Source organism: Equus asinus, chromosome 4, assembly GCF_041296235.1.
Source record: "Equus asinus isolate D_3611 breed Donkey chromosome 4, EquAss-T2T_v2, whole genome shotgun sequence".
Taxonomy (NCBI): Eukaryota; Metazoa; Chordata; class Mammalia; order Perissodactyla; family Equidae; genus Equus; species Equus asinus.
The window spans coordinates 68,406,224-68,430,335 of record NC_091793.1 but is presented as its reverse complement, the minus strand read 5'-3'; the positions used below and the strand labels follow the sequence as shown (position 1 = coordinate 68,430,335).

The 24,112-nt window shown below is 43.6% G+C and overlaps 1 protein-coding gene and 1 non-coding gene across 25 annotated transcripts in view; one reads left to right on the top strand and one right to left on the bottom strand.

The window, feature by feature from the left end:
• The window catches only part of CLASP1 (cytoplasmic linker associated protein 1), a 255,693-nt gene that overhangs the window by 149,554 nt on the left and 82,027 nt on the right, over positions 1 to 24,112 (bottom strand). For all 24 annotated transcript variants that reach the window (XM_070507429.1, XM_070507431.1, XM_070507435.1 and 21 more), the window contains exons 3-7: positions 19,951 to 20,029; positions 18,307 to 18,410; positions 17,359 to 17,450; positions 15,079 to 15,154; positions 7,745 to 7,842 (exon numbers count right to left, since the gene is read on the bottom strand). In XM_070507429.1, coding sequence (XP_070363530.1) covers positions 7,745 to 7,842; positions 15,079 to 15,154; positions 17,359 to 17,450; positions 18,307 to 18,410; positions 19,951 to 20,029 — 449 coding nt within the window. The remainder of the gene's footprint in view (positions 1 to 7,744; positions 7,843 to 15,078; positions 15,155 to 17,358; positions 17,451 to 18,306; positions 18,411 to 19,950; positions 20,030 to 24,112) is intronic.
• Positions 20,571 to 20,695, top strand: LOC123285407 (U4atac minor spliceosomal RNA). Its single transcript, XR_006527154.1, has one exon. It is a non-coding gene; the product is annotated as a U4atac minor spliceosomal RNA (small nuclear RNA).

Below are 24,112 nucleotides of genomic sequence, written 5' to 3'. Positions count from 1 at the left end.
CACATGGACAAAGAGGGGAAAGGGGTCGGGGGGTGGGCATTAAGGTGTAAAAGGACTCATATACATGGTGATGGACAAGTAATAATATACAACTGAAATTTCACAGTGTTATAAACTATTATGACCTCAATTTAAAGTAAAGTCAATTGTACTTCTATATGTTAGCAATGAACCATCTGAACTTGAAATTAGGGGAAAAAAATCTGTTCACAATAGCATCAAAATAATAAAATACATTGAAATAAACTCAGCAAAAGAAGAATAAGACTTGTTCACTAAAACCTGGTAAGCAATTGTCGAAAGTAATTAAAGACTTTAAAAAATGGAAAGACATTCCCTGTTCACAGATTAGAAGACTTAACGTAGGGGCCGGCCCGGTGGCGCAGCGCTTAAGTTCGCACATTCCGCTTCTCGGCAGCCCGGGCTTCGCCGGTTTGGATCCCGGGTGCAGACATGGCACGGCTTGGCAAAAAGCCATGCTGTCAGAGGTGTCCCACATATAAAGTAGAGGAAGATGGACACGAATGTTAGCTCAGGGCTAGTCTTCCTCAGAAAAAAGAGGAGGACTGGCAGCAGTTGGCTCAGGGCTAATCTTCCTCAAAAAAAAAAAAGAAGAAGAAGAAAATGTTGTTACGACAGCAATATTCCCCAACTCATTACAGACTCAGTTCCTACCAATATCCCAGCTGCCCTTTTTTGCAGAAATTGACAAGTCCATCCTAAAATTCATATGGACACACAAAGCAGCTGGAATAGCCAAAATAATGTGAAAAGAACTTGGATTCCAAAATTAACTACAAATCTTTACTTAATCAAGACAGTGTGGTACTAGTGGATATGCTTATAGATCAATGAAATAGAAGTGAGATCACAGAAAAAAATGCTTACATTAATGGGCATTAATGATTTTCAACAAACGTCCCATAAAAATTCTATGAGGATCAAAGTCACAATGAGATACCCATTAGGATAGCTATTATCAAGAAACAAAACAAAAACCAGAAAATAATTGTTGGCAAGGATGTGAACTGTTCGGAGGAATGGAAAATGGTGCAGCAGCTATGTTAAACAGTATGGTGGTTCCTCAAAAACTAAACAGAGTGACTGTATGATCCAGCAACTCCACTTCCGGCTATATACCCAAAAGAACTGAAAGCAGGGACTCGAACAGGAATTTGTACACTCAGGCTCATAGCAGCATTATTTATAACAGCCAAAAGGTGGAAGCAACTCAAGTGTCCATCAATAGAGGAATGGATAAACAGATACGAACAATGGAGTTTTATTCAGCAATAAAAAGGAATGTCTCATGTTACAATACTGCTGAACCTTAAAAGTATTATGGCACGTGTAAGAAGGCAGATAACAAAAGGCTACCTTTTGTGTGATTTTATTTGCACAAAATGTCCAAAATAGGGAAATCCATAGAAATAAAAACTAGACAAATAGTTGCAAGGAGCTGGGGCGAAAGAAGGAATGGAGAGTGACTGCTAATGGACACAGGATTTCTTTTTGGGATAATGAGAATGTTCTAAAACTAGATAGTAGTGATGGCTACAAAATCTTATAAATATACTAAAAACCACTGAATTATCCATGTTAAAAGGTATATGGTAAATTATGAAAATATGAAAATTATGGTATATAAAATATTTCAAGGAAGCTCTTATTTAAAAATAAACAGAATGCTATAAAAGGAAACATACAATGAACCAAAAAAGAGATCTTACAAATTAGAACAAGAAAAGAAAATTTTTAAAATCAAATACCCAGTAGAATGGTTGGAAGATAAATTTGAGAAAACTTCCCAGAAGACAGAGCAAAACTGTGAAGATATAAATGAGAAATTAAAAATAAGAAAATCAGAGGACTAGTCCAAGTGATAATAAGATAACTACTGTATTTAAAAATATAAAGTTTTATTTTTAAAGAAATTTGCCCAGATCCAAACCAAATGAGGTTCCAGATTGAAAGTCGCTCCAAGTGCACAGCACAAGAAATGAAAATAGACTCATCTAACACCCAGCATCATGCAGTCTCACACCAACACTGGGAACCAAAGAATCAGCTATCTACACAGGATGAAGAATGACAACGACTTTGGACTTCTCAGTACAGACACTGAACGCTGGAACACAAGGGGCCATTAGCTTTAACATGCTGGATAAAAATGACATCCAACCTAGATTTCTAAACCCTGACAAACTATCAATGTCAAGATATAATAAACATGGAGCCAGCCCCATGGCCAAAAGGTTAGGTTTGCACGCTCCGCTTCGGTGGTCCAGGGTTTCGCCAGTTTGGATCTCAGGCACGAACATGGTACCACTTGATCAGGCCATGTTGAGGCAGCTTCCCACAGAGCACAACCAGAAGGACCCACAACTAGAATATACAACTACGTACTTGGGGGCCTTCGGGAGAAGAAGAAGAAAAAAATGGTTGGCGACAGATGTTAGCTCAGGTGCCAATCTTAAAAATATATATATATATATATATATATATATATAAAATAAAGATATTCTCAGACTCAAAAAAATTTTCCTCCTCCACATCTTTTCTCAAAAAGTTATTGGAGGATATGCACAACCAAAATGAGAGAAAACCAATAAAGAAAAGACGTGGTCTGCAAGATGCAGCAGGCACACCTGCAGAGAAAGGTGAAGTAAAGCCCCAGGATGATGGGATGACGATAGAGATATGAGGATGATAAGGTACGTAAGAGACAGGGAAAGGAGCCAGTGCAGGTTGGAAGCAACTCAGCATGTAGACAGTACCAGTCCACAATAAGTACACCGACAACTATGCAAATAGACATTTTTTTTTGCTGAGGAGGATTCACCCTGAGCTAACATCCATTGCCAATCCTTCTCTTTTTTTGCTCGAGGAAGATTAGCCATGGGTAACATCTGTGCCAATCTTCCTTTCTTTTACTTGTATGTGGGACACCTCCACAGCATGGCTGATGAGTGGTGTATGTCCCCACCTGGGATCTGAACCCATGAACCCAGGCCACCACAGGGCAAGGCCCAGTAAGCCAATATTAACCCTGGGAAAACAAAAGTTTGTGAGGGGAAAAAAAGGTAATCTTCATTCGCCAAATACAAATAGTGAGCTACAAAAAGCAGCTCATAATCATAATCATAATATAAACTAAACGTTGTCCTAATCAAAATTAAAACATGACTATCTTTAGTGAGTAAGGAGTTGGCAAGTGTACATGACGGAGGTTAACAGGAAAAAGAGATGAAATTCACCCCCCATAACGTGAAGTAAAATTCTTACAGTGACAAAAAACTAAGAAATAGCAACACATGCACAGTATTTAGAGACAGAGCAGTAGACACAAAAGAATCAATAAAAACAGTTGACAGTGTCTGCCTCTAAGAGGAAATGGCAAAAGCAGTAAGGGACTGCCTTTTTTCGACGAATCTTATAAATTTGTCAACTTTCTCTACATAAACGACTCTGACAGAAACTTAAACCAAAAAATGAGAGCGGATATGGCGGAGCACATTCTCATCTGATCCTCCCTTGGGCCCTCTCTATAACCCTTAAGCTTGAGCAAGCTAAATAAAAACAAGAAAGTTTCAATTTATGCCTTAACAAGACAATCATTTAGTAATAACTTCTAGTGAGTGTTTATAAATTTTTAAAATAGGTTGAGACGGCAAAACAAATGTTATAAGAGGTATTCAAAACTGCAGGCTCACAAGGTAAGTTTACCAAACAGTTACAATGCATCAGATAACATGTATCAGCTCTACCCAGAAATTAAATTATCTTCAGGGCTAAAGGAGCTGCTGTTTCACGTGTGGGGTTTCTAGTGATGATGGTCCCAGAAGAAATTCAACACCAGAGATCTTTTTTCAAAAGCTTTGTTCCCAAACTAAAATATAGCATATTGAATACAAATATTGTCTGGAATATACACTGGGGTGACAGTGAATGTCAAAGGTAGCTAAAAGTATATGTTTATGAAAGTAAGCCACAGGGAGTTACTGGTGATCTATTGACGTTTTATCTAGTTGCCAAGCATGCCTCACGAATACCATAAAAGGATTCGATATCTTACAGGAGATAGCTAGAAGTTAATCGTGTACTTACTTTCTGAACATACCGTGTACATGAACTGTGAAAATAATATGTGTAAAGCAATGTAAAATGGCCACATACTCGTGAAAATTAATAAACAGAAACCTCATTAAAACAGACTCGAGAGGCCAGAAAGGGGAGCTCTCAGGCTCCAGATGGATAGCAGGGCCCAACAGCAAGAAGACAGACTTTCTCTTCTTGACTGGCAAGAAGCTCAGCCAATGAGAGATTCTCACAACTCAGCCAATGAAAAGCCACTACACTTCAAACTCCCAGTCTCCTCCCACCGACTCTTTGTTTACAACAGCCCTCCTAACTTCCTCTTCCCCTCTGTGAAAGAGTTTCTCCTCTCATGCTGCTCAAGACTTGCAAGTGGCTGGTCACGGTTACAGACCCCAAAGTGCAATTCTTTACTGATCCAAAATGGTTTATTTTCTGGGGAAATAACTGGCTATCTATTTATTTAAGGTCAACATAGTATGCAGACTGAAGTTCACAGCTCACCTATGCTGAGATCCCATGTGGGTCAAGAGATAAGATGAAGATGATTTTGGTGAGTAACACCACTTTACTATCTGGTTCAATATGATTTTAGCCACCAGATGACAAGACTTAAATAACAACTAAACACATGGCCCAAAAGCATAATTCTAGTTCGTCCAAAGTGAAGCTGATGAAAGTACAAGTCTCTTTTCCCAACTGTGAAATGGACAAAGAAAACTGCTGCTCAAATCAGATTATTACTTACTAAGTCATTTAGCCGATATTATTAAGGCATTCTTTTTCATCATATATTTCTTAGAGATATAATTAATCTTTTCAAATATAGCACTCAATGAACTCTTAAGAGGACAATAGTTTTATTCTGGGACTAAATCCAAGTTTTAGAAAGCATTAAGTAAATTCTATAATATTTTCGTAGTCCTACAGAATCTTGCTAAGCTGAAAAATCTACTATGCTCACATAATAACAAAAAAACCTATAAATGATGTAACAGAAGTCTAGAATATTCAAGTGTTCCAGTCAGCCACTTGGAGCCACATAGCAGATGATGAATTTCCTAAACAATGGTAAGATTCTTTAAAAGTCTCATTCCATTTGGACACATCCTCAACAAAATAAAGGTGGCAGCCAGAGGCTCTGGCCCTCATAGTGCTAGATCTTAGGTAACTGTCTTGTGTTAAATACAAAGAAACATAAAGTTTTGGCTTCTTTCACTGGAGTAAAGTTTTTAAAGACCTCCTAGCCTATTTTTACAAGTGCTGTGTCTGCCAGGGTTTTATAACAACAGCTGTGAAGGCTGTGGGTCCGTTTCCCAGGGACTACCCTCTGCATTTGGTCTAGAATTTTTAGCAAGAATTTTAGGTAACATGAGATAGCGGAAACCCTCATACCCACTCAGAGGCCCAAGCTCTTCTGTAGCTGTAGCTTCTTTTAAATGTTTAAAAAAAAAAAAAGAGGAGGAGGAAAGTAGAAAAAACACACAAAACACATAACTAACAGTCTGGAAGAGAAGGTTTTAACCCCAGCTAGGGCATTAACTGCTCTGGGAACATACCTAAATCACCCTCTGTGTTGGGGTGCCCAAGACCTTCCCCAGGGTTAATGATTCGCTAGGAGGACTCACAGGAGTGAGTTAGTATACAGTCATAGTCAAAGCTATGGTTACTGCAGTAAAAGGGCACAAAGAAAAATCAGCAAAGGGAAAAGGTGGTGGGGTGAAGTCCAGAGGAAACCAAGCACAAGCTTCCTAGAGCCTCTCCTGGTAGAGTCACAGAGGATGTGCTCAATTCCTCCAACAATGAGTTGTGACAACACATATGAATGCGATCTATCAGGAAAGCTCGTTAGAGTCTCAGTGTCCGGGGTTTTTAGTGGGGCTGGTCACGAAGACACCCTCTGTGTAGCAGTTACCAAAATGCCAGACTCCCAGAAGGAAAGCAGGTGTTCAGCGTAACACCTGTACAGGTGGGGCCCAGTGAGCCACCCTTATCTCACTCTTTGGGAGTGGTGGGAATGCTCCCCAAATCCAAGTTTCCAGACACCAGCCCAGGGCCAACCTTGCAAGCAGGCCTAAGGACAGCAGTCTCGGGCCTGCTACGTTAACTTTTTTCTGTACTCACCTCTCAAGATCTCAGTTTCACCATGTCATTTCCCCGGATCTATTAGCTTGCTACAGCAACCTTCAAACATCACACAGCAATCCCACTGTGTAAGATGGTCTGTTCATGGCTAGGGCCACCATGAGCTACACAGCATGGTGACGCCATCCCTGGAGCAGTAAAGGGTTTCACTGCTCAAGGCCTGTTTTCCCAACAATGACAGTGACATCATTAAATAGCCCCTCTCCCTCCAGCCTCTGCTCTCCTGTTCACCTCTGCCCTCCAATTTTCCCTCACAGATTGCTGAGTACTTTTTAAGTCTGTCTTTCTCCCAAGTGTTCTCACCATATATTCAAAGACCAGAAGGCTGAGGTTTTTAAACAGAGGAATAAAAAAACTCTATTCCTACAGATTACCTTTTGTAAAAAACATGAAAAGTAGTATATAGTAGAATAAAAGTAGTCTTATTCCCACCTAAATATCTTGTACACAGCTCAGGTGCCATGGCAAGAGCCACAATGGGGTCAGACTCTTGACAACAAAGAAGTATAACCCCAGTCACCTGCTTATAGAACCCCTACCTCAGGGGAAGGGGCCCGCTTCCATCACATCCAATTGAGGGACATCAAGATGGATGACCCCTGCATATTTCAATATTCTATCCCATATTCAGATGCCCAATACTCTATAACTCTTTTGTGAAACAGGGTAGAAAAAATTAAAAGCACATCAGAAGAACAGGGCTTCAAATCAGCTCTCACGCTTTCTAGCTGTGTGATCTCTCCAGTCACTTCATGTCTCTGAGCCTCTGCTATTTCCATGGACACAGTGATAGGCTCAGACAAGCTGCTCTGTGAGTCTAGTCCAGGACTAACTTCCCAGAATTTTCACATTACTTTCTCCCTAAAGGGAGCAGGGTGGGGGAAAAGGTTTAGAATTCATTTAGTGCAAACTTCTCCATCACAGTTAAAATTACAGATATCCAACTGTTCATTATTTTTTAATTCTGACTACAACAGAGATATCTGTGAACTAAAGTTGTCTTGGATTTGATAAGACACTGATCCCCCTGCATTGGCTTCTACACGCTGTGACTGGCTTTACTGACCAGAAAACTACCATTTCAAAGATGTTTTCCAGAATTATTACTTACGTATTTCTATCCAGACTCATTTTGGAAAGGCTTCACTCGTTCAAACATATTCTAAGCACCTACTGTACCAGCTGCTGTGTGTATACAAGATACAGAACCATATGAACCAAAAGAATGCTGGATTTTCAACACCAATCAATTTTAAATATGCTTCCAAAATCAGTATGTGGCACAGGACCTGGCTAGATGTCTGGGTGAGAGTCTGACTTTTGAAGAAGAGGAATGGAAGGGGCCCCCAACATACGATCTGGACAAGATCTCCAACCACCAACCCTCTAACCATGTAGTCTTTGAATAAAATTACCACAACAAAATAAGTAGTGCAAACCAAGATGTTAACTAAAAAAGAGTAGCAGGGGAAGAGCAGAAGAAAGGAAAAAAGTCTGAACTCACCGGGACTGTGGCAATCCTTTTTTACTGAGATCTGCCCTCACACGTTCTCCTACATGTCTGTAAATTTCCACTAAGCTGTTTATTGCTGCATCTCGAACCTAGATGTAAAAGAAGAGATCTTATAGCTGCTCTATGTCATTCCACAGCACTTCCTGCTGGGGCATAACAGGCTATCCACCACCCCAGCATATCACCAATTCACCAATGCAACTGTGAGTACGATCCCTCACAGACATTTGACTAGATAAAGCCATGTTTAACAGTCTTCACTCTGTGGGTACAATTCCAAAGAGTACACAAAATTTAGGTCCCATCCCTGTAGACATGTTAAAGTCCATATCCCTTAGCTTTTCTTCTTGATGATGATGTCAGGAACTAGAATTTTCAGGCTGTCTTTCCAAAATAGAAAATACTACAAATAAAGGAATTATACTAAACCTAAAACACCATGTAGAGCATTCTGGATTTAGGTCAATTAAACAAACACTTAGTGAGCAACAAAAATGGGTAGTAAAGGCTACACAGAGCCCTGTATTCAGGAAGCTCATAGTCTGAAAAAAGGAGCTGGGAGAAAAGATCCATAAAGTCTACATTTAACACAGGAAGGCGATAATAAACGTTATACAAGAGCACAGAGAGCTCGCACAGTTGAGGGGAGGGAGCACACACACCAGAAGATGCCAAGCAATGTTTTACAAAGAGGAAGGAATCCCTTAAAATGTGCTTTAGGAGGACAGCAGTTTACCATGCAAAGATGGAAGGAGACAGGGTCCCAACAAGGCAGAGCCTGCACACAGGCCAGAAAGCAGAGGTGCCTGGTACGTGCTTCAGAGAGAGCAAGGGAGCAGTCTGGCCCACACAAAACGAACTTAGAAAGCAGCGATAAATGAGGCTCAAGAGACAGACTGGATTCAAAAGAAAAAAAAGCAAAAAAGCAAAAAACTTAGGGAAATTTGAATATGGACTGAATATCAAATGTTATCAGTATCGATGTTAAATTTCTTGGATGTAAAAAATGACGTGGTTATTTAAGAAAACATCCATGTTTTTAGGAGATACATACCGAAGTATCTATGGGAAAAAACATCATGTCTGCAAGACACTTTCAAATAGTTCAGGGAAAAAAAGTTTATTTCTCTCTTTCTCTGTGTTATGTGTGTGTGAGCACAAAGAGATACAAAATAAATGTAACAAAATGTTAAGTGGTAAATATGGGTGTTCACTATGCTACTCTTTCAATTTTTCTATAGGTTTAAAATTGTGCAAATAAAAACGTGGGTAAAATTTTGTTTTTAATATACAATGGAAGCAAGGCCAGCCTGCTGGGAGCGTGCAGGGGTGGGAAGGCGGGGCATGTGCACTTAGTGCAGTAGGCGAAGTTAGGGGAGCAACATGATTTCAGATTTGGTCCCAAGCAACAACGTCAAAGTAACAGACAGTGAAAGAGAAAGGAAAAAAGTAGGGATACAAAAAACAATTTACAATTTTGAATATTGCAGGCTACCCTTTGATTTAACAGTGTTATGTGGCAAGTAATTTTACTTATAATTTTTTCCCCTTATGGTGGCAAAAAGCAAATCCTAGGTCATATTATCTTTTCACTCAAAACCTTATGGTATGGACTAAATTAAACTGTGTCCCCCTCAAAATTCCTATGTTAAAGACCTAACCCGCAATGTGAATGTATTTAGAGACAGAGCCTATAAGAAGGTCATTAACAGGCCAGCCCTGTGGCCGGGTGGGTAAAGTTCCCCATGCTCTGCTTTGGCAGTCTGGGTTCACAGGTGCAGACCCCGGGCATGGACCTACTCCACTCATCAGCCACACTATGGCATCCCAAATAAAAAACAGAGGAAGACCGGCATAGATGTTAGCTCAGGGCTAATCTTCCTCACCAAAAAAAAAAAAAGGTAATTGAGGTTAAATGAGGTCATAGAGTGGGGCTCTGATATGACAGGATTGGTGTCTCTGTAAGAAAAGACACCAGAGAGCTCAACGCATTCTCCACACACACACACACACACACACACAGAGGTCCTGGGACCACACAGTGAGATGGCGGCTGTCTGCAAGCAAGGAAGAGAGCCCTCACCAGAGCCCAACCTTGCCGGCACCTTGACCTCAGAATGCCAGCCTCCAGAACTGGGAGAAATAAATTTTTGTTGTTTAAGCCACCAGGTCTACGGTATCTTGTACAGCAGCCTGAGTTGACTAACAGAGATTATCAGTTTACATTGGAAAAGAAAGAATTTCTGTTAAGAAACATTTTTATATAGTAACATACATTATTACAAAAGCAGTCGATGCCACTGTGCCTTGAATATCAGCAATGAGTGCATCACCTTTGCTTACTTTCTAGTAATGGCATCTGCTGAGCCAATCACACTGGGTGATCACCTTACAGGGCAATTAATGTCCTGTCCACCATTCAGATGGTCTGGACCATAAAGAGTTTAAGAGATTTCATGGAAAAATTACTAGCTTTAGAGTCCAAGAAGACCTGAGTACCTACTTGGCCATTTAGGAGCTGTATAACCCTGAACAAATATTTAAACTATTTTAGACTCAATTTCTTCCTCCATAAGCTAAATGTTATTTTGAGGACCAAAAGAAACAATGGATTCATTCAACAAATATTTGAGTGCCTACCACGTGCCAAACTAAAGTGCCTACACGGCACAGGCAGGGACCATGATAAACGAATGGAGCAGGGTGGGTATGCGATGACAAATGGCACCAGCATGGGACCCCGCTGGCAGAGACAGAAGAGGGAAAACGGAGGCTCAGGCAAAGAGCCCGCCTCACTCAGCCTCGGAGGACTGTAAGTGCGGCTTTCCCACATCTTCTCATCTTTTGAGAGAAGTCAGAAATACAAATCTCCCAAATGTAAAAACACCCAAACTCTAAATGTGAAATTAAAACTTTCTGCAGACATCCGTATACATACACATACACCAATCTGTGGGCTGAAATGAGCTTCCAGGCCAGCAGTTTGTTACCTACAGGCTGTGCGTATAAAGCACTCACCACAATGGCTGGTGCATCTAGTCCTATCTGAATCTTCTAAATCAACATCCTTAAGCTTTAAAATAATCAGTCCTCAGGCTTAGAAAACTACAGGGTCAGGGAGCATCTGAGGGTCTAAACCACCTTTGATTCAAGAAAACACAGAGAACAGACTTTCTTTGGTACTACAAAGTACCATACCCCAACTGAGAAGGGGTGTTTCAGTAAAAGCAACTCAGTTCAGGCTGAGGGGACAACGTGCTGTTCACTTCTCCACACAACCACATGGTCCCACTGTTTCTGCCTACCCTCAGGCTCACCAGAGAAAGGAACCCCAACATTCCAGGCCATTAGGATGCAAAAGATAAGGGCTCCAGGTATTAAGCACTACCTGCCAGGCCTGAGTAGAATGCTCTGTAGAATCTGAGGTCTTCTAATCTATGACCTTCCTCACAGGGCCACTGTTTACTGTGACACAGAGGAGGGCGTGGAGGCTGGGGAGGCTAGCCCCCTGCCGAGGCCCACAGCAAGGAAACAGCAGTGAGGAGCTGCACTTCCACCCCTCTGAGTGCAGGCCGGCATTCCTCTCTCTTTAGTACACCACACTCCAATGTGGGTGTCAGAATAAGGATGCCCTGCAAAGCCAAACTCAAGGGAGGGCACCTGTAAAGTGCTGAGAAGCCACACCTACCCTGTCCTCTGAGAACAGCAGCACGGCCACAGACACGCCCACTCGGCCCCACAGCACCCCCTCCCCACTTCCCAGGTGTCAGTCAGGTCCTCAGCAGAGGCTCTCCTTCTCCCCACTTCTGAGCACTGTCAGCACAGCCTGGCCCGGGCCCAGCACCAAAGAGCTCTGAGATCAACAAGTCCCCAGACACTTGAAGATGTGTAGCAAATGCCTTAGCAAGACAGACGGCAGCCAGCACAGGAGGCCCTTCAGATGCAGTCCTCTGAGCGACTGCCCTGGGCTAGCCGAGGAGCTATAAAGACAAATCAAAGATTCTCAGGCAGAACTGAAGCTTTTCTTACCTAGCAAAGGGACTTCCTATTGACGTGTCTGTCAGCTGCTTTTGCTACAGCCACTGCCCCACCCTCCTTGTCAACAAACACAGGCCTTGTTCTGCAATCTACACCTCAAGGAAGGAAACCCTGTTCTCAGCCCAGGAGGTACAGTCTCCTCAGTGTGAGGCCATCACATAACCTTAGGTGTTTTCCAGGGACTAGGTTAACACAGGGGCATGGGGTGCAATTCTCTACAACGAAACGCAGGGGGAACCTGCAGGAAAGCTTCTGGAAAACATTTCTCCACTCTTGGAAAGAGAAATGCAGGGAACTCTAAAAAACATGAGACACTTCGGGAAAAGTAAACACTGACTAAGTATTTGATGATATGAGAGAATTAGTCATTCTTGAGGGATAGGAGGTGATAATAGTATTAAGGTTATCTTTTTTTAGGGGGAAGTCCTTATCTTTTAGAGTATTTAAGAATTAAATGAAATGATGTCTAAGATTTCCCTCAAAATATTCTAAATTTTGCCTCACAATGGGGTGCGGGAGGGAAACATATGAAACTAAACTGGTCTTCTGAGTTATGGAAGCTGGGTGATGGATCCGGGGGATGCACTATGTCACTCTCACTACTTCCATATGAGTTTGAACCCTGCAATATGGAAAAGTTGAAAACAGGAGTGCAACCCAGGAAGCAGCAGGGTTCCATCTACTTGGCCTGCTGTGCATGCGTCCGGCTGGGTTGTACCTGTGCTGTGCCTGTGAGGAGAGCTGTGGACGACACAGCTTGAGGGCTGAGATGGCTGAGCAGAGGACAGCCGAGACTAAGTCTCTGGGGACATGACTGAGCCACTAACAAGCCCCAGGGACTCCCTACTTCAGGCCCCTCTTAACATGAGGTAATATACTTTCCCCATGCTCTAGCAATTTCAAGTTGGGTTTTCCATTACTTGGAGCCAAAAGCATCCTACCCACACATTCCGTACACTTGTGCACCACCCCGAGAAGCTTCTGAGGGGCTTCCCCTGCTCTGGATCACTCTGCACTCACACCAGTATTAAAATGAACTCGCATCCTCTAAGGCAGGAGTGTTCACAGAGTTCCCCTTACATGCAAGTCCAATCAATGTCAGCGGCAGCCTGCAGAGCCATGAGAGAACTCTCCACACACACATGCACACACACACTCACGCGCGCACATGTGGAGAAATGAGAGATGCAGGCCGACTAGGGCAGGTACCGGGCTGCAGTGACATCACTGGCACAACTGTTCTCTCTGGTCTAAGGCGTAAACCGCTAAGAAAGGAAAGCCATTCAAATAGCTATGAGGGGTCTACTCAATCCTAAGACCACTGGAACGCACCCCGGGACGATAAAGAGGAACAAGTTACAGTCCTCACCTCAAGGCTCAGAGACTAGCAGGAAAGACTGATGAAAACATTCGAGGCAGGAGCACACGCACACGCACAGGAGGAACGATTAACTGGATTAGGATCAGAGGGGCAGGTGGCAAAGTGTCCTGGCAGGAGGCTTCTGGGAGATGTGGTTGTGGATCTATATGTGTCTGTGCATACACTCCTAAGGCAGATGTGAATATTCGGACTCTTTTCAGAGTGCCCAGTTTGGAATACTCTCGCTCTATCTGACAGCCACTCACAGAGCACCAACCTCATTCTGCCCCAATGTTCTGTCTCCACAGGCCCAGCATGAACATTCACACCACCTGTTGGGCCAATGCAAGCACCTGAATTAGGGACAAATAACTTCAAATGGCCAAGCTGGCTGCTCTGCTCTACTAAAGGATGCCAGGCAGTAGTAGCAATATCCTCAGAGTGTGGCCTCTACAGGGGACTTTTTTCCCACAGAAAACAAAAATGGAGACAAGACCAAAAGGCAAAAGAATCCATGTGGTAATTCAGAATCTTTTCAAAAAGAAGTTTATGTTAATGTCTAATGTTGAATATAAAGTATGATTCAGTAAATAAAAATATTTCCAATGTCACATATTTTCAGCAGAGGCTGGATAAGAGAACAAGTGGAAAGAAGAAAGTCAGTGCCAGCAGGGAGCCCAAGAAACCCGGCAGGCAGCGAGCAGGTGGGGATGGGCAGCAGGAGAGAGAGCGGGGATGGGCAGGAGGAGGAGGAGGGGTGAGGATGGGGATGGGCAGCAGCAGCAGAAGAGGTAGGGATGGCCAGCAGGCGGAGAAAAGGTGGGGATGGGCAGCAGGAAGAGGAAAGGTGGGGATGGAGATGGGTGGCAGGAGGAGGAGGAGGGATGGGGATGGGCAGCAAGAGGAAGAGAAGTGGGGATGGGGGTGGGTGGCAGGAGGAGGAGAGGCAGACAGGAAGGGAGGCAGCATAACAGAGCAGCAAAGAGAAGCTGAGAAAATGCACCTGGAATTCAGACCAAAGATGAGAAGAAGAAAGGATAAGAGAGGAGGAGGTGCTCAGACCAGAGGGCCTGGCTGCTGGTAAAGGTGGAAGGAGAGCGTTGCGCCCCCTCTGTGGAGGGCCTTAGCAATCACCAGTCAAGGTTACAGTGAGATGCCTGTTTCTCACACATATTTCTTTTGTAAATGATTGTTCCTATTTTCGGCCCCTTTTTCTAATGACGTGTTTTTCCTATCAGTTTCTATGAGCTAACATCATAAAAATGACTCAATGATAAAGGGAACTGAATGAGGTGAGAGAACCGGCATGTATGGAGCCCAGACTGGGAAAGCTTCAGGAATGGCCTGGGAGCCATTCACACATCACCAACTCCTCTCCTATCCTTACACTGAGGAAGTGGAGCTCTGTTTTGATTTAATTTAGGTAAAACTTACACAAAATAACATGCACACAGGGTTCAGTTCCAGGAGTTACCACAGTTACATCAGTGAGGCCACCACCCAAAGGAGAATACGAAACATTTCCATCACCTCAAAAAAGTTCCCTCAGGCCCTTGCCTCCCACCCCAAGAGGCAATCACTGTTTGACTTCAATCAGCAGTGACCACTCTCCTCCACGCCCACTCCCTTATGGGTGCAGAGACGGTGACCAAAGTGATATTATCTTGGAGGCTGGTCTGGATGACACCACTTTATAGGCTCGTGAGGGTTCAGCCCTATATAGAGAGGAGGAGAGAGTGGCTACCACACTAACCAATGATATCTCATAAATGCAAATAGGTATTAATGCTAATTATCTTCAACAGTAATCAGAGTTCTATAAAGACAAATGAAGTCCCACCCACCTATCAGGTATGCACAGAACACCAAAATGCATCCTTAACTGTCTATCACCAATGATTTTTCTTTCCCACTAAAATACACTCACCTGGCTGTTTGGATCTCCAAGTAAGTTACATATATGTGGCACGATCTTGCTTAGTGTTAAAGTATGTGCTCCAGAGCTGAAAACAAAAGAGTGCTTTATTGTTGGTGAGAACAAAGGAAAGAAAGAAGCCACTCTGCCCATGCTCACTCCCTCCTCTCTGTCCCCAAGGCCCTACTACCACCTCACACCTAGGCCTTCTCCTTCCCACCTCCCCCATCTTCTTCCATCTGGTTCCAAATAAATTCGCCATGACAGCCCCTTTGCACAGAGTTGGAAACCGTTAGTGCTTCTCCCTGACGGTCTTCTCCCTGGCACTCAGGGCTCTCTCCAATCTCGTCCCAACCCTTTCAAGCGAAGCCAAAGGCCCAGCCTCTCCCCGGCCTTGCCTGCCTCATATGTGGCCGTCTGCAACACCATTTTGGCACCTAATGGTTTCCATTTTGCCCAACTCAGTATACTCAGCTAAACTCCTAGTCCCTTGAGGGTCCGGTCCTCACATAATTCTCCATCTGTGCACAACTCTCTGCTACAACTCACATTCAGCTCATAAGTGATGAATGAACACACTGCGATAAAATGGCCGCAGAGGATTCCAACTGAACACTGCCCTGCTGGAGAACATTCAGGTTATATACAACTTTTCATCATGAATGCTGTCACAAATATCCTTTGTGAACACAACTCTCTTTGGTAATCTGATTACTTCCTTAGGATAAATGCTAAGAAAGTGGAACTACTGTGATCCAAGGCTACAAACGTTTTTTAAAAGCTTCAGGCACATATGGCCACATTTAATGGTACCGAAAAGGCTAACACATTAAGAGAGAAAAAGTTTAGAAAGTAATATAAAAGTCATAACCCCAATTTTGTTTTTAAAAACAATAAGTTCACAGGCTAAAATGAAATGCATCATAAGTTAAAAAGTGATTATCCGAAGATGGTAGAATTATAGGTAATCATTTTCTTCTTTATGTAAATTTTCTATGACATATACAATATTACTTTAAAGTCAGAAAAAGTGATTTGTTATTTTTAATTTTAAAAAAGCCTCTACTACAAATAAGCACATGAAAAAATGTCCCACATCAAAAATCATTAGAGAAATACAAATTAAACCACAATGAGATATCACCACACCCACACTAAAATGGCTAACATAAAAAATAGTGGGGGACCGGCCCCGTGGCTAAGTTCATGCCCTTCACTTTGGTGGCCCAGGGCTTCTCTGGTTTGGATGGTGGGCACAGACATGGCATCGCTCGTCAGGCCATGCTGGGGCGGCATCCCACATGCCACAACTAGAGGGACCCACAACTAAAATATACAACTATGTTCTGGGGGCATTTGGGGAGAGAAAAGCAAAAAAAGAAGAAGAAGAAGAAGAAGATTGGCAACAGTTGTCAGATCAGGTGCCAATCTTTAAAAAAAAACAAAAAAACAGTGGTAACATTCAATGCTAGCAAGGATATGAAGAAACTGCTGGGAATAAGGGAATGTAACATGGTACGGACAACTGTGGAAAATACTCTTGCAGTTTCTTTTCAAACTAAAAACAAACTCAGCAAATGACCCCGCACTTGCACTCTTGTGCACTGACCCAAGAGAAATGAAAGTTTATGCTGATGCAGAAACCTGTACAGGCGTGTTCATAGCAGCTTTATTTGTAACAGCCAAAAACAGGAGATTACTCAAACGTCCTTCAACAAGTGAATGGTTAAACAACCTGTGATGCGTCTATGCCAGGAATTCTACTCAGCAATAAAAAGAAAGCAGATGCCGTTTAGGCAACAACATATATGCAACCATATATATGCAACCACAAGCTGCAAACGCTCAAAGGGTTACATTCTGCATGGTTCCATTTACATAATAGCAAAATCAAAGCAATGGAGAACGGATTAGTGGCTGCCGGGGATCAGGGATTGGCTACAAAGGGGCAGTGCGAGGCAGTGTGAGGGGTGGTGCGCAGATCTGCACTTGATCGTGGGGGTAATTACATGGAGCTACACGTGACAGAACTGCACACACACACACACAATGTGTGTGTGTAACTGGAGGAATCCGAATGAGCTCTGCAGACTGTATCAATATCCATTTCCTGGTACTGACATTGCACTGTAGATATGCAAGATGTCCTCATTGGAGGAGGGTGGGGGAAGGGTGCACGGCACTCTCCCAGTACATCTCTCTGCAACATCCTGAAATCTAGTTATTGCAAAATAAAAAGTCAAAAGTAAAAGAGCTCAGCCAAGGAAACCCTCAGACCGTGCCCAGACTTACGCATTGAGTGTGGCAACAAGGCAGAGACATGTGCCTTCCCGAGTCCGGAAATTCTTGTGCTTGAAGCCTCCCAGCATTCGGTCCCACACATACTGCAGACAGCAAAGGACAGGTCAACAGAGGAGAGGAGGGGACTTCCGCAGCCTTTTATTGAATATGGGGACAACAGAAGAGGGAGCTCTCCACAGGTGCCAGATTCGTCCCAGCCTCTACCAACCCATATAGTCCTCTCAAGAGCATACTGAAAAATGGTGACTTATATTTGTAGATCAACTTAAAATTTTCCAAAACATATTCCTTTATATAATTGCATGTAATTCTCTCAAGAACCTTGAAAGGGAAGTATAACTGTCACCATTTTATGAGTGAGGAAAGTGAGGTCAAAAGAGGTTGGGTGACTTGCCAAAGCTCACACACTCACACTGCTCTCTAGGCCTGGAGCAGCTGTCCCACCCCAGCTACAAGTCAAACATTCGCTCACCGTTTCAGGCCAGCCTAGGTTTCTCTCTTCCCTGGGAAGGCTTTTTGTGATACCTCTACCCCCACCCTGGAGCAAGGGACATCTGGATCCCTGTCCCAGCAGCCCCAGGTCACCAGCAGACAGGGACGAGGGCTCCTGGCAGGCCTCCTGACTCCTCAGACATCACAGATGCCCCTTCAGAGACACAGAGACCCAGTTACGTAAACGAGCTCAAGAGTCTGCTGGACTAAACCAAGCACTCAATACCCATGTTAAGTCCATTAATTTACTCAAAACGTATCCTTTGCTATTTATTATTTATTTAAATATCCTATGTGGGGGTGGGGTGGATAGATTAAATACTATGAAAATTTTCATCTGAAATACATCAGCATAAAAGAAAGGAAGTCTTTTTACATGGAGTCACCCACTGATGTTAGGTGAATACACACACACCAGCTGGCCACAGAACGCCTCTCCTGCCTTACCTGGGGATTAGCAGCCTGATCCATGATCTTTAGCAGCAGAGTTTGGTCTTGCTCCCTCACCGAGTCTTTAGCATCTCCCAGTCTGTCTATTAGACTTGGCAGCACTGGAAATCAAAATGCAAACTGGTCAAATGAAAACCTATTTTGGGAGTCTGTGATCACTAACTGTGGCTATTCAACTAACTGGGAAGACAAAATCCTGGCCTAAATGATGTATCTCATTCTGAAACTACCAATCCCTACAGTTCTACTCACCTTGCTAAATTCCATGGGGGTTACTATAAAAATTGGCAAAATTCTTTGCACAGACATACTACGTGTCTTCTTCCTTACCTCACTTTCCTCCAGCCAGCTCCCAACATATCTTTTAAGCTGGTAAAATATTATTAAAATGCATGTCACTGAAAGACCTTGGCCAGAAAGAGTCAACACAGAAGGAAAGTTAGGGAAGAGAGGCGCTCCAGCACATGTGCTTGGGGGAGGAAGGAGCAGGCACTTATGGCTCAATCTATCTTTCATTTATACTGTGTGTTTTTAACTGTATGTAACATACATGCGTGCACGCACCGTAGACGGAGCCCAGCTCTCCATGCTTCCTCCACACACCTAGGTGTGGGCCATCGGCCAGTGCTCCAAGGCCACCTGCATACCAGAGGTCAGCTTACTTTGCTTTTTCTAAGAGTGTATAAATCTTTTACAAGTGATATTCCTGAACAATTCAGCTAATTTAGGAGTAAAATGGAACAAATTAGACTATCAAATTTCTAAAAGGGAGATTTTTATCTGTAGGTGGACAGTAACAGAATGGGAAAAGAGTTCATGACTCTATCTAAAGGAGCACATTGATCAGAAAGTTAACAGAAAAGAATAAATCCACATGCACCAACTAAAATTCTATAATTCTATAAGGAGTTATAAGAAATTCTCTAAGGAAATGCTTTCACAAACAGAGCTGCTTAGTATTTATACTGTCATTATGAAATCCCAGAGGTTGGAAATTTAGAGACGACTACGTCATCTATAAATCTATGAAACTTTTGGTTATTTTCATTTCATTTTGCTGACATACTGTTTTCCCTTCAAAATAAGAGAGCGATCATTTACTACACACTTGTAATGATGTTTACTATCAAAGTGAAAATAGCAATACCAACAATAATCATCTGGAAAAACTACAACTGCATCAGATTTGCAGAACTTCTCAAAGAAAATGCCTCTCAAAACGGAAGGGTCAGAGACAAATATGACTAGGATGGCACTGAAGTGTGATAGCTAATTTGTATTAAGAAATAAAAAAATTCACAGTAATACTTCATATTAGAACACAAAAGCTGGAAGAAGCCAGCAAAAAGGGGGGGGGGGGGTGCCAGCAGGAGAGTGAGGCCAGCAGATCTGGGGTGAGCCCCAGAGGGGAGGGAAAGTCATGCAGCCCCAGCAGGGGGAGACTGAAGGGGGAGGTTGGAGGGTTGGCTGGGGGTGCTGGGAGGACAAGAGGGGAAGGTTAAAAGACCGGAGAGGGGAGCAGGGTGGCTGGCTGGGAGGGCTGGGTACAGCCAAATGGACGATTTTGGGGAGACTGGGAGAAGACCAGGGGCTGGAGGGTGGAGAGACTGGGGGCCCGCCCCACACCTGCCCACGGCTCACCTGTGCCAATCTGAGCCTTGAACCGATCCTGCAGCCGGGTGACCAGCGCAGACAGGATGTCCATGCCCAGGAGAACCACCTGCAACGGGAAACAGCGGGAACCCGTGAGCAGCCGGCCTGGGGCCCAGAGCTTTCGCCTGCCAGTTCACAAGACGCGCCCACATTTCTGGCTCAGACACGGTCGGAGAGGCCAGGGAGCGCACGCCGACTGGCAGGATTCAATTATTTATCGAGACCAGGACTGCCCCAGCACAGAAAGAGCGCTTCACAGTTGTCATTGGAAACAACAGGACACGAGAAGGGAAATAAAAATCAGCCACAGCGTGGCCCCACCCCCGGTGCCGCCGACAAGTGGGAGCGCGCGGCGCGGCCCCGCCCGGCGAGGAGCGCATATGCAAATAGTCTCGCGGCTGGCGCGTGGCCTTCTGGGTAAAACCGAGCGCCTTCTTCCCGACCTTCAGAAATCTCAGAAAACAAAGAGTTAGTGGTTCGCTTCGGGAGCTGTGGTCAACATACGTAGACCAGCTACCGGGCGGCGAGGCTGGGACTTGCGAATTAGTCACCACAACCCTATGTGGTGTTGGTGCTTCTTGCTCGCAGCACACGCAAAACCACGACTAACCATCCTTTTCTTGGGGCTGCGCTACTGTCCAATGAGCGCATAGCGAGGGCAGTACTGCTAACGCCTAAACAACACACCCGCATCAATAGAGCTCTGCTTTACCTTGGTGCAATTTTTGGAAAAAAGAAAAATCATTTTTTCCACGACTTTGAAGTGTAAGGACAGCTTAGCGTAGCTACGACGTTGCTCTCACGCTTGACCACCAGATGGCGATCTACATTGAACCGCAGCATCTCCTGTTTCTCGCAACTTTAGCCTTGTTCCTTCTCAAACTGCTCTGATTTGGTTACCTCTCCTACTCCAGATGTACTACTACAGGCTACGTGTACTCCCCACTATAACTCAATTCCAAGGCTCAGCGTTGTACTTCAACGTGATACACAATATCGGGCTGTTTGTGTAATGATCTAAGAGCGATCGTCACAATGATGGCCCTACCAACCCTTTCTCTGTACGAAGCAGGTTTTTTTGCACTGTTATATTATTTATATTAAACACGGTTCAAAAGTAGAACTGGCACACAGTCCAGTGTGCAGTGTTCATGCAGAACAACAAATGAACAAGACTGAGGCAATGATAATTATCCTAATGTTACATCAGGCAGTGATAATTATGATTCCTTGCACCTGCCTGCCCTGCGTTTTGCAGCTAATAAAAACTGCAGGCTTTTCTGTTCAGCTTTGAATCCAACGCTTCAAAACTGAAGGAATCAAAATTTGCCAAACAATCACAATACACAAACTGTTCTTGCAAGGGAATGAAGACTTGAAAATATTCAAGGAAATAATTTTAAAATTTTTTATAAAGAGAACATTGGTTTGTGTACAGTTTTTAAAAAATATGTGATAGTATAAAGAACTTTAAAATAACGACTTTGTGAGCTAAAGAGGATTAGCTATCACACTTTGGAAGTAGAGGGGAGTCACTGCAGGGGAGTAACTGCAGTGGAGAAACGTGGCTGCAGCCAGAAGATCAAGGTCAACATCAACAGTCAGAAATCATGTTAATAGTACGTATGCTTGATATGACTTGATGAAAATAGCACTTGACATCTGTGATCATCCTCCTCAAAACCGCAGTCTAATCATGAGAAAAACATCAAATTCCAACAGAGGGACATCTTACAAAATACCTCCCAGTACTCCTCAAAACCATCAAAGTCATCCAAAACAAGGAAAGTTGAGAAACTGTCACAGCCAACAGGACCCTAGCGAGACATGACAATTAAACGTAATGTGGTATGCTGGATGAGATCCTGGAACAGATGAAGGACATAAAAACTAAGGAAACCTGAATAAACTATGGACTGCAGTTAATAATAATGTATCAATATTAGTTTATTAACTACAACAAATATACCACACTAATGTTAAATGTTAATAATAGGGAGATTGAGATACATGGGGACTCTCTGTACTATCTTCACAATTTTTCTGTAAATCCAAAACTGTTCTAAAAATTAAAGTTTAGTTTTTAAAAAGAGCAGCCTAAGAGCCAGCCCAGTGGCACAGTGGTTAGGTTCACACACTACGCTTTGGCAGCCCAGGGTTCACCAGTTCGGATCTCAGGTGCGGACATGGCACCACTTGTCAAGCCATGCTATGGCAGCATCCCTCATATAAAGTAGAGGAAGATGGGCACGGATGTTAGCTCAGGGCCAGTCTTCCTCAGCAAAAAGAGTAAGGTTGGCGGCAGATGTTAGTTCAGGGCTAATCTTCCTCAAAAAAAGAAAAATTAACTAATAAAAAAATAAGTAAAAATAGCAATTGGTTAAAAAGAAAAAAGAGCAGCCTATCAATTCACTGGAACTGGCTTTTCTATGATGAAATCCTAAGCATTGACACAGCTGCACTACTGGCTGGAGCTGGCAGTGTCATTAAAGTAATATTAATGGCACTGCCTTCAGTTCTCACCACATCCCTTCACAATTCATTCAAGAGTAACATGCAAGAGGACTACTGCATTTTCAGATACGACAGCCCATGGCAGTTAACCGACCTGTGGAATTTGAGGAAACACAGACTTTAAAGTTTTTCCAGGATGGAGGTTTACTTGGTAGGTCTGACCAGAGCAGGCCTAGCTAAATCCTAGACAGCCAAGTTTCAAACAGTCTCGCCCAGATAAACGGGGGAGTCCAGAGACAATCCAAGCAGACGAGGCTGGCAGATGCAGCTAAACCCCTCAGAAACAGGGCAGGAGAGGCCCAGCACGCCGGCAGGAGAGGACAGAACACAGTCCTAGGTACCTGCACAGCAGAGTAAACAACTGGACTCGGGAAGGAAGCAGAGGGATTCAGACACAGTTGTCTAGTTCACTCTCAGTCACAGCCCCAGGAGGCGAGGGAGGCAATGGTCACCCACGAATGTTCATCTTCACAGCTCAGGCCCTTCTCCCATGTTTGCATTTCTCGCGTGAAGAAGGGGACAAATGAATAAGGTCACTGCGTAGAAGCCCACCCAAATTATTGGCTGGGAAGCCTCCATGCCTGTTTCCTCCCCTGTAAAATGGGGAAACAGTAACAGCCACCTGGGAGTTGCTGTGTGTATGTGAAGTGCCTGAAAGAGTGCGTGGTAAGGGCCAGACTACACACGTGCTGGCTACTGTCACCAGATCACTGTCACTGCCATTACCATGGGCAACAGATATCGACCAGTGATCAGCAGAGGCCTGTAATTCCTGAGGACAAGGTACTGGGCTGGCAGAGAAGGCTTCCCAGAAAGGATTATACTACGTGAGGCTAAGTATGGAAAAACTAGCCTCCCACCAAAGGAAGAGAAGACAAGACTTCCAAGCAGAGGGAAGAGCACAGGCAGAAGTGGGAGGAGTGAAAGAGCCACCAGTGATGGGGGGCGGGGGGGGGGGGGGTGGTCGTCGGAAGGGAGGCAGCTCCCAAAGGGCCTCAGATGCCTTGAACGTGTTGAAGACAGTGGAGGAGCCATTGCAGAGCTGTAATGGTAAAGGGGGAGGGACAGGAGCTGGAGCTTTTAGACAGGGCGAGGTGACCACCTCGGGGAGGATGGCCTGGGAGGGTCAGGCTCACACTCAGCACTTACTGCCTTTAGTTTTCACTATGCAATTAACTCTGCATTACCCTTGAGCACCTCCTCCAACATTCTATTTAATGTTCTGGGTTTAGACTTGTTTCCCCAGCTAAACTCCTTGAATGTAAAGAATACTATACCTTGTATTTCCTCCAAATTTCCATAATATATAGCACAATACTGGGCATATGGTAGGTGATCAATAAACCTCTACTTTATTGACTAGTAATGAATTCACTTGGAATAAATGGGTTTTGAAGTCTAATACTTCCTTTATCCTACAACTTTAAAAAGATGCTTTTAAACAGAGGTAATAATAGCTAAGTAACTCAGACCAACCCTCATGCTGAAAACAACTAAAACTGCTGAATATAATAAAAAAGAACATTTGCTTGGAAGCATCAGGGAACTAAGAAAGCACAGAAGAATTACCAGGTCACAAAACATAAGAAAACTAAGATCCAGAGAAATGAGCCTGCAGCAAATGGTCCACTTTTGC